Source organism: Nematolebias whitei, chromosome 6, assembly GCF_014905685.2.
Source record: "Nematolebias whitei isolate Nwh7 chromosome 6, NemWhi1, whole genome shotgun sequence".
In the NCBI taxonomy this organism is placed as follows: Eukaryota; Metazoa; Chordata; class Actinopteri; order Cyprinodontiformes; family Rivulidae; genus Nematolebias; species Nematolebias whitei.
In genome coordinates, this window is record NC_056503.1 from 48,453,234 (window position 1) to 48,464,255 (window position 11,022).

General features: G+C 42.6%; 1 protein-coding gene across 1 annotated transcript in view; it reads left to right on the forward strand.

Moving 5' to 3' along the window:
- The first annotated feature begins 498 nt into the window (after window positions 1–498).
- Window positions 499–11,022, forward strand: part of tgfb1a (transforming growth factor, beta 1a) — a 13,002-nt gene continuing 2,478 nt past the window's right edge. The window contains exons 1-4 of the mRNA XM_037678377.1: window positions 499–952; window positions 8,209–8,478; window positions 8,569–8,797; window positions 10,109–10,259. Coding sequence (XP_037534305.1) covers window positions 619–952; window positions 8,209–8,478; window positions 8,569–8,797; window positions 10,109–10,259 — 984 coding nt within the window. The 5' untranslated portion in view covers window positions 499–618. The remainder of the gene's footprint in view (window positions 953–8,208; window positions 8,479–8,568; window positions 8,798–10,108; window positions 10,260–11,022) is intronic.

Below are 11,022 nucleotides of genomic sequence, written 5' to 3' on the forward strand. Positions count from 1 at the left end.
GGCGTAGAAAGTAAGTAAGTTGGGTTCTGCCAACACCAGTTATCATTGTGCTGATTGGACTCCAGCTCTGTTCACGTTTGCTCAGCTGGCCTCAGGGGACGTGTAATGAGAGACTGCTCGCTGATACAGTACTGAGCGGACACGTGGAGGAGTATAAACTTGCTCCAAGGAAGGATCACTTAAAAACTGCAGGTGGAGGCTTCACAGTCCCACCAACAAGGACGGTTGACTGTCTGAATGCTGTAAAACCATTTTGGATTGGTGGGTGCTGAATTAGCTCTGGGCTTATGGGCTTCTTTTTAAGAGTTTGGCAACTTTGTTCTGGACTCGCTTCAGAGTTTTGGCTGTTTTGGGTGTACATGTGATGGGGGTGGTTGTCTGCCTGCTTCTATGCAAAGAAGACGAGCGTTAGGGAGTTTCGCACCAGTTGTTGTGAATTTTCTGGACTCTCCACACTGCTGTAATTGTTGCGTTTTGTGTAAACACCCTGCGTCAGTCACACCTCTCCACTCAGTGATTCACTGGCTACCTAAGCATCCACGACTGGAGGCAGGCAGTGAAAGAAAAGGTGAGCGAGAACTCACTAAGGATCAGAAGTGGTTCAGCAGTAAAGCTGTCATGATGAGGTTTGGGTTTCTGCTGTTGGTGGCTGCGCACATGCTGGACAGTGTGAGTGGCATGTCCACTTGTAAGACCGTGGACTTGGAGATAGTACGGCAAAAGCGTATTGAGGCGATTAGGAGCCAGATTCTCAGCAAACTGCGCCTGCCGAAAGCACCTGACGTGGATGAGGCTGGAGACAAAGAGGAGATCCCCACCACGCTGATATCGCTCTACAACAGCACGAAGGACATGCTGGAGGAGCAGCAGATTGAAGTCCAGAGCACCGTCTCCCCAGAACAGGAGGAGGAGGAGTACTTTGCCAAGGTTCTAAACAAGTTCAACATGACCAGTAAGTACAAACAATTGAGAGGAAGAGCGTGTAAATCATGAGCTCTGGTGCACCCTCGCTCATTTTCACAAATGAGGATAATTACAGATGGCCCAACGATAGCTGTAAGAAAGTCACATAATTGTATGACTGTGATTTATGCTCCTGCATTTTCAGGCACTTGTTGCTCAACACTCAAACACAGAGAGGCTAAAATACTGGAGCCAAGCTGAAAAAAGATTTATTCTGCACATGTTGCACTTTGGACCAAGTATAAAACCCAGAAATCTTCAACAGTAACATGTTTTTGCCTAAGTAAGTCCTAAAAGCGTTCACTGTGACGGACGAACTTGGCAGCTACCACTGCTATTAATCAGGCTTTGCCCCAAAGCTAAAGCCATCCATAAATTCCTTCAACACGTGTTCCATCTTCAGATCTACATTCAACATCTTCAGACATCTTTGAGAGTTCAGAGATCACAGGAGTTACAACTTAATGGGACTGCACCATCTGATGCGAAGCACAACGTTTTAATGGCTTTATTAGCTCATTTTACTCGCACCATATGCCGTTTGCTCAGTCAAATGTTTTGTTTGCCTGGAACTTAGCAATGACGTTTATATAAAACATATTTTCTTATTTTCTGTGCACCATTATTCTCTAGTTGTACTCCTCAGCTCATGGGGCAGGAACACAGCAGTCCCTCGTTTATCGCGGGGGATCCGTACCCTGAAGCCCCGCAATAAGTGAAAAACCACAAAGTAGGAATGGTAGTGCAAGTAGTAGTTTATTTTAGTATATACAGTAGTCCCTCTCCAGTTCGTGGTTCGTTTATCGCAAATTCTCTCTATCGCAAATTCCCTCTATCGCAGTTTTTCAAAATAAGATTGGACATGACACACAATTGGCTGATTGATGGATGAGCCGAACGATTGGCACGGAATTTTTATTTAAAATGAATTATTTTAAATTATTTAGCACCTGCTGTACCTTTGTGCAGCCCTTACTGCAGGATAAACTTCCTGCTGCAGCTGATCAGCTGTTCACCATGCAGCGCAGAGAAGTGGGCGTGGCCAAGAGCACTTGCAGGTGGCTGAGAGCAGCGGAGAAACAGAGAGAGAAATTATGACCTTCTTTGTCTTTTATAGCATTTAGAGTTTAGAAACATTGTTTAGAATATTGCAAGAGTGTGGGAAGGGTTTAAAACTCCTTAATATCTATATATAAATGCTACAATAAACTACTACTTACTACTTGTACTAGCTTATCCTGCAGTATGGGCTGCACAAAGGTGCAGGAGGTGCTAAATAATTTAAAATAATTTATTTTAAATAAAAATTCCATGCTGATCTTGTGTCTCATCCATCAATCAGCTAATTGTGTGTCATGTTCAATTTTATTTTGAAAATCCGCGATAGTTTGAGTCCGTGATAAACGAACCACAAAGTAGTGAGGGACTACTGTACATCTTTTCTCCTCCACATCAAAGAGGCTTGAGGTGGATGGACCAAAAACTGAACAAAGCAACGTTTAAACTGAAGAAAGAGCAGGGCAACAAAGAAGAAGTAAAATATGAAGAGGATTCTCTGAAACTTTGCTCCCTTTCTTTTGGTTCTGTTTATTTGCTTCCTATGGGATTTTCCTTTCTGTAACTCCAGATACTGGGTTCTCCCCTACTCTCCTCTCCATCTTTTATTTTTTCTTTTCTTGAGCTTTTTCCTCTTGATTCTTCCAGCTCGTTGAAAACGATGAACTATTCTCCGTTTCTTGTTCGGGCCCTCTCCAGCCTCTGAGTCGTCTTCCTGAGCTGATTATCAGTGTGTTTGCAGCATGTTTGTGACGGGGCAGCTTGGCAGGAAGGAAGGCCGGCTGATGGCCGCAGAGATGTTGAGTGACTCAGGTCCGGTTTAAGCGGTGCCCGTGGGGAGCATGTGTTTCCGAGCTCCATGGAATGCCAGAGAACACCCCTCCACTATCTCAGTCCAGTTCTAAAAACAGAGGCAACCTCTGCATGCCGAAAGAATATATTTATACACCTATCGTAAGCTGTTTCACAACACGTATCGCCATTTTACCACAAAACGTCTCACGAACCAACGGACAGACTTGAACTAAACACTCAGGAAGTGATCTTTGGATGCATATCTACAGCTGATTAAACTTTAATCATGCTAATTCAAGATGGCTCCCAACAGACATTACAAAACAAAATGGCTCCATCCATTTTAGAGATACTGATCTAAAATTCATCATGGTAGTTGCTGAGAGTCGTTCCCAACACAAACTCAGATACATTGGCAACAAAGAGATAAAGATGGTGTAGAGGCAGGGTTTGATCTCCAGTCATTGCACATCTCGTGGTGTGTCTGAGCAGGACACCCTATCCCCAAATTGTTCCCCGGATGCTTTCAATAGCTGCCCACTGCTCCACCTGGTGGTGGATGGGTTAAATGCAGAGAGCCAATTTCGCCATTGTATGGAAACATACAATGACAACACATAACACATTATTAATATATTTTTTTATATTTAGTTTGTGCTATAAATGCAGACCCTGTATGAAAAAAACAAACTAAATATAAAACTAATGTTAGTATATGGTTTATTTAACTGTTGTGTACACCACTGATCAGTATACTTGTATTGGTTTTCTGTACAAAGTACTTAAATGTAAGTACTTGTACTCACAAATGCATCCCTAACTCAGCGCATTATGAACTGCAACATTTGCTGAAAACGTTGCCGTCAACGATTAGAGTCAATCCTGTTTGAAAGTTAAATCCAGAACCATTGATTGGATTTTAATGAACATTTCAGAAACTTATCACTCCATGTATATTGTATATTTACCATGGATCTACATTTGGAGTCAAAACAGTCAAAGATGACTGCCACAGCTAATTCACCGTCATACACATCAATGCCGGGTACTCACGCAAAGCTACAAGTATGGTGGCGTTTCTGCGGTAGTAGCTGAGAGTAACGCATCTTGTGGGCTGTGACTGTGGCGGCCATCTTGAAATAAGCTTGGCGTGAAGGCGATGGGCGATATGCATTCCCTTAAGGAACGCCTTTGTTGACCTTTGTACAGATATCGTTGCACACAGGTGCGTTTATCGCCGCTTCCAGTATTCACGGTCAACGTTTACCTCGTGTTTTGATCCTTTACACCTGTTTTATAAAAGTAAATGCAAAGACAAAACACGAACCTTGAGAATAATTTCCAACACTTTTTATGTGATAAGGAGACCAGAGTCAGCGATGGGGACAAATAAACACAAACAACACATATGAGTCCGTTCAATGTCAAAGAACTGAAGTACGCATGAGAATATCTGGACCACAATGCATTGCAAAATCCTATTAGTAAGTGTAAAAGGTCAGTTAAGCCTCATGTTTTTAGTAAACAACAACACAAGGCAGTAAAACCCAGAGGATAGAATTTTTATTCTCTCAAGTTTATTAAATATTCATCCGTCATTTCGTTTGACGACTCACACTTTTCCGAAACTTCCAAAACCAGCCCGCAGGGATGCACTTGTGTACTTTCAAACTTAATAGTTTGAGTCTCCATCGGGGTAATCATCTGGTGGATTAGGATAAATGTTTTCAGCCACATCCCTCCCCCAAAGACCACACAAATTCACCTCTCCCAGAACGCTGGCCTACATGTCATTTAGCTCGTTTGATAACAGCAGACGCTGGCTCTCCTTTAGAAACCGGCCGCCAACCACGGTGCTTTTGGAAATCAGGCCACCGCTCTGGAATACGTGTTATTTTTACCTTGTGAGAGCTGCGTACGTTGAGGTGAGATGAGCGAAGGTGGGGCCGAGTGTAAAGGAGGCAGACTTTGCTGGAATCTATTTCCTCCCACTGATAATTACAGAGCTGTCTCCTTACCTGTCACAACAGCTGTCCCCGGCTTACCTGTGAGTAGGCCTTGGTTGAAGACACAAATCCAACCCCCCCACACCCATCCAGCCAGGATGCTATTTCTGGAGGAGTGGGGCTTTATATGCAGCACGCACTTTATTCAAACAAACCTTTATTTCTGGGCTTTGTGAGACAATGCAAGCTGTGTTAATTAGAAAGTAGACGTGAGCATGAAACGTGAAATTACGGTCCTGCAGCCAATATGCTTCTTGGAGAAGTTGACTTAATTTCCTGTTTCACTCAAACCAGCTAGAGATAAAGGCTTGATGTGCCTGCTGTTGCTCGTTTTTCACGCCTGCCCGTTCGTGTTTTGATGCTCAGCGTTTCCACTTTTGCGCTCCTAACCAAACATTCAACCCTGCCCTGGGTGGGACCAGCAAAATGTCAAAATCTCATTTCCTGTTGCGCTGCACATCAGCTCTTTTCAGTTTCAGTTTGGCCTCTCTGCAGCGGCTGGAAGGACGCCTCGGTCGTTGACCCCAACGGTGGTACTTGTAAATGATACCCGGGCAGGCGTGACGTGGAGAATCCATCCTGGTACGGCCTGGGCCGAGTATGCAGCGCAAGTATGCAAGGCTGGGTTGGGCCCCCGTCAAAGTAATTCCCGGACTTGGGGAGCGGAGAATCCTGGCTTCGGCAGGCTCAGGCAGAGTGGAGGATTTGAGTCTCTGCCAGGCATTGCGCTCCATTGATACACATCTCCAGTTTCTCCACACATCCACTCACACCCTTACAACTCTCAGTGCGTTCTGTTTTCTTTACATTAACAACGTTCCCTCCCCCGCCTCAAACTCTGTTTCTGTGCACGCCGTCTTCCCCTCAATCATCTGCTTATCTGTGCATGACTCAACCGTACTTTATCTTTTGGTATAAACTGGAGGACTGATGTTGGTAAATCCTTCGGTAGCTTTGCTCTGTTTCTCCTCAGACTTCGCAGGGAGAACGTTCCTGCTGTCATGTTGTAGGAAAACTCGGGGATTACAGTCGTGTTTATGGGCAGCGGCGCTGCGAGAGAACAAACCTCTCTCTGTGGTCAACTTTACAGCAGCTGGGACAGATAAATGTTTGGCTCGGGACGAGATCATTGAGTAACACTCTGAACTCAGCTATTCTGTTTCACTGATGGGAGAATTCTTAGAAAAACATGTTCATCCTGAAATTTTAAAGAAGTGATGAAAATGCATGTTAAAGTATTCAAATACGAGTACAAATGCAGGGTAATTTCTAAAATAAAGTTTAAAAACAACAGAAGGCGGAAGGTGGAGGCAGAGCGATGTTTTAGCCAGAGTCTCTGTGTAGCGTTAGCAAAATATCTCAAAGAATCAATGATTGCATTTCCATAAAGCCTCAGAGTAATCACTGTTTGACAGCTAATAATACTTGACTTTTGAAATTAATGGAATTCAAGATGGCCGCCACAGCAAAGCAGTACGAGTTTGAGTCAGACAGTGTCACAGCTAATGAGCTAAAATTGTATGTGATAGTAGCTGAGACTGATCCCTGAGTACTAACTGGTCTCTGTTTGAAACTTTACCATTAACTATTGAATCAAATCTGTCTGTTAGCAAAATATCTCGTGAACCAGTGGACAGACTTTAATGAAATTTTCTGTTTCGATAGTTGGAAATCAACTATTAGGTTTGAGGAGTCCATCCATTTCAAAATGGCTGCCACTGCCAACAGTTGGTTTGTGTGAAGTTTGACTTTTAGCTGTGACGTTCTTGATTCCTTTGGTCCTGTGGACCCACCACTGAGGAGAGCACAAAAGGAATGGGTCTACTTAATGATTATTTATACTGTCAAAATATACACATAGGCTAGCTAACAGGAGTAAAGGGTAGCTAACAAAATGCTAGCTAAAAGAGCAAAAGCTCACTAGAAGCTAAAAGTATCAAAAGGATAACTCTAAGCTAAAAGTGGAGAAAAGTTAGCTAAATGTTGAAAGTAGCAAAAGGCTAGCGTATGGTAGGAAGAGGCTAGCTGAAAGGAGCAAATAACTAGGTAACAGTAGGAAATGGATGGCTAAAGCTAAAAGTAGCCCAAAAAACAAACAAACAAACAAACCAGTAACTAGCATCTGGAAATCTCAAACGTTTGGCTCAAAGCTAAAGTAGCAAAAGGTTAGCTAAACATTGAAAGTAGCTAAAGTCAGTCAATAAGTGAAAAGTAGCAAAGACTGGGTAATAGTAGCAAAAATGTATTTAAAATTATTAAAACAATAGCTAAAAGCAAAAAGGAGGAGCAAAAAGGAAGAGCAGAATGAGAACAGAACAAGAATTACGTTAAAAGCTAAACAAAGCAGTCCAGCTAAAATTAGCAAAACAATAGCTTTTAGTGTCAAAACAGTAGCTAAAAGCTAAAATATTCTGCTACAGATGCTTGAATGTGATATTGGGATTACAGGAACAGCTCTAAAATGGTTTAAATCATATATTTCTGATAGATTCCAGTTTGTAAATGTAAATAATAAATCTTCTTCAAACACCAAAGTTACTCATGTTGTCCCTCAGGGTTCTGTGCTTGGACCAATACTCTTTACCTTATACATCCTTCCATTAGATACAGTTATTAAACAGTATGGGATACATTTTCATTGTTATGCTGATGATACTCTGTTATATTTGTCCGTGAAACCTGATTAATCCAATCAGTTACTTAGACTACAAACATGCCTTAAAGACAAAAACCTGGATGACTCTAAATGTTCTGCATTTAAACTTGGACAAAACTGAGGTTGTGGTTTTGGACCTGAGCATTTTAGGAATACATTTTTCAGTCTTTCAGTTTCTCTGGATGAGATTTATTTGGCCTCCAGTTCTAACGTTAAAAAGCTTGATGTTATTTTTGATCAGGACGTGTCTTTTAACCCCCACATTAAAAACGTTACCAGGACCACATTCCTCCACCTGCGTAATATGGTAAATGGTAAATGGACTGTACTTGTATAGCGCCTTTCTATCTTATTGAGATACTCAAAGCACTTTACACTAATACTTTACAGTAATACTTTACAGTAATACTTTACAGTAATACTGTACTGTATCACTAAAATTAGAAACATCTGGTCCAAAAGTGACGGCAGAAAAACTGGTCCACGCATTTATCACGTCTAGGCCTGACTATTGTAATTGTTTATTATCTGGGTGCCCAAGAACTTCTTGAATACACAAGCCAACCCTAACCATAGGATTTATCAAAAAGGAAAGACTTAAGCCTAATCTTAAAAGTAGACAATGTGATCTCATGATGAGGAGGAAAACCTCAGCATTGCTCACTCAACTCAGGTCTCTGAAACAGTTTAACCTTCCGCTCGTTTAAAATAATCTCTTTTTAAACCCCGCAGACAGGAGTCACACGGAGAGCTCCAAGACGATGTTCTTCAGCATCTCTGAGATTCGGAGCAGCGTGGGGGACCCGGCCCTGCTCACGAGCGCAGAGCTGCGCATGCTCATCAAGCAGCCGAGGATCAACAAGGAGCAGCGCGTGGAGCTGTACTACAGCGCAGGAGGCTCGGCTCGGTACCACGCCTCCCGCTTCGTCACCAACCTCCTGAAAGACACATGGCTGTCCTTCGATGTGACCGAACCCCTGCAGAAGTGGCTCAGTCAGGCAGGTGAGGTCAACGCTCCGCGTCGCTCGTTTGAAGCCTCCTCTTTTACGTTTCTACATGTTTTTCCAAAACCAACAAACATTTGTTTAGCAGAGGACGAGCAGAGCTTCCAGCTGCATGTGTTCTGTGAGTGTGGCCAGCCCACCAGCACCTTCCAGTTTTCCATCTCCGGGACGGACAACAATCGCGGCGACACGGCGATGATGCGCTCCATGACGGAGCAGCCGCCATACATCCTGACCATGTCCATCCCTCAGAACATGAGCAGCCACCTCACCTCACGCAAGAAACGCTCCACAGCTGGACAGGAAACCTGCACGGCGTAAGGCCCGCTGCACCCGCCACGTCACTCTGAAGGGACTTATTCCACCAGGCTGGACTTTCAAAATAAGACGACCCATGAAACGCAGCCTAACGTTACACCACATAACATCACAAAACATTAGCTTAATGTAGCAAAAGGTCAGCTGAAAGTAGCTAAAAGCTAAAGTAGCAAAAAAGTTGATAAAAGCGAAATGCATCAAAAGTCTAATTAGAAGCTCAAATGACAAAATGTGTGCCTAAAGTACAGTAAGTACCAAAACACAAGTTTAATTCAACAAATGCTGAGCCAAAGGTAGCTAAAAGCTAAATAAAAACTAAAGTAGCAAATGGGTTACTAAAGCTTAAAAAATAAAAAGCTAAATATAAGCTAAAATACAAAAAAAGTATCTAAAGTTGCAGTAGCAAAAAAGTTGATAAAGGTAAATGTATCTAAAGGCTAACAAGAAGCTAGAAAAGGTAAAACAGGAGATAAAGGTAACAAAAGGCTAGCTTTAAGCTAAAAGTAGGAAAACATCATCTTAAAACAGCAAAGTTTTAGCAAAATGTAGCTAAAAGTAGGTAAAAGTTATAGTAACCAAAGAATTGATGAAAGTTAAAAGTATCAAAAGGCTTTTTAGAAGATAAAAATAGCACAAAAAAGCTAAAAGTAGCAGAAGGTTATCTTTGATCTAACAATAGCTGAATGGTAGCTAAAAATAGAACAGTAGATAAAAGCTTACAATAGCAAAAGAAGACAAAAACAGTAGCTGAAGAAGTTTTTTAATGTTTTTTTTTTAATAGGGAAACTTTGGGTAAATAAAAATAATCTTTGGAAGTTACAGAAACCCAAAAGTCACCGCATCCATCTGCAGGACGAGCTGAACGTTTTGATGCATGAACAGCTAAAACATCAGTAGATGAATTACAAATAAATTTAATAACTGCAAACATAGTCAAGAGTAAAGAATAATGTTTCTGCTGACTCAGCGTTCACAAAATAATTTAAAATTAATGTTCAAGTTTGAGCCTTCGGGTTGTGAATACAAATATTCAACATTTTATTTTAAAAAATGCTTGATTCACAAAAACAGCCTCGTCTGCTGCGTCAATGGGTGAAAAGGCCGTTGGGTGAATTCCAGGTGTAAAAACGTATCTGCTCCAGGTTTGAGTCTTTTGGGTCGGTCTGCATTAGTTTTGTGTCAGGCCAGTGTTTGGACCTTCATAGATCTTTGTTCCTGTGCTGATGTAAATCAAGGCTTGTATCAGCTGACCCCAGACCTGTTCTTTAGAAACGTCTCAGACACTTAAAGACGTTTCTCTGTCTCTGCAGCCAAACGGAGACCTGCTGCGTGCGGAGCTTGTACATCGACTTCAGGAAAGATCTGGGCTGGAAGTGGATCCATAAGCCCTCAGGCTACCATGCTAATTATTGCATGGGCTCGTGCACCTACATCTGGAACGCTGAAAACAAATATTCTCAGGTACAGTTTGAAAATGGTCCACTATAAAGCTCTGCTACTTTGGTTTTTCAATAACTTGTTGATTATGTTCTGTTGGCTAATGAGGCTGAAGATGAAGGATGCTCAGTGAAGCTGACCACTTGGCTTGACTTTCATCTGATTGGAAACAATAGAGCTTTAGAGTGATTTGGACCAATGGTGGAGCCAGAGGGTGGCAAATGATGGCTTTGACCACTATAGATTAACCTTGGGCCACCTCGACCTCTCCACCAATTTGCAGAAGTTTCTATAAAACCATTTCTGCACAAAGATTTCAATAAGATAGAGTCAGAGTGCCAAGGTCCCCTCCTTCAGCTGCTGCCAGTGGCACCATGCTGAATGGCCCCTCCTGCAGGTGGGTGGCCCACATGGAGTCAAACCCATGTAACTAAGTCATTAGGCGCTTGCCAACATACCCCTCCCCAGACCTTCCTCCAGGATGGGGCCCTGGTAACCCTCATCTGGGCGAGGAACATTGAACTCCTTGTCATCGGTGCAACTTCCACAGTACTGTTTACTCTGTGCCGCTCTGAGGGAGCTGAGCTGCAGGGTGAAGCTCTCCATTTCCTGGTCGGTCTACGTTCCTTCCCTCACCTATGATCACAAATTCTGGGTAGATTCTAGAAGAACGAGAGTCTAAGTGAGTTTTCTCCACAGGGTAGCTGGACTCTCCCTTAGAGATGAGGGGCCAAGATGGTGTCGGAGTCAGAGAGTCAGAGATTCTTTATTGTCATTCGCATGTGGT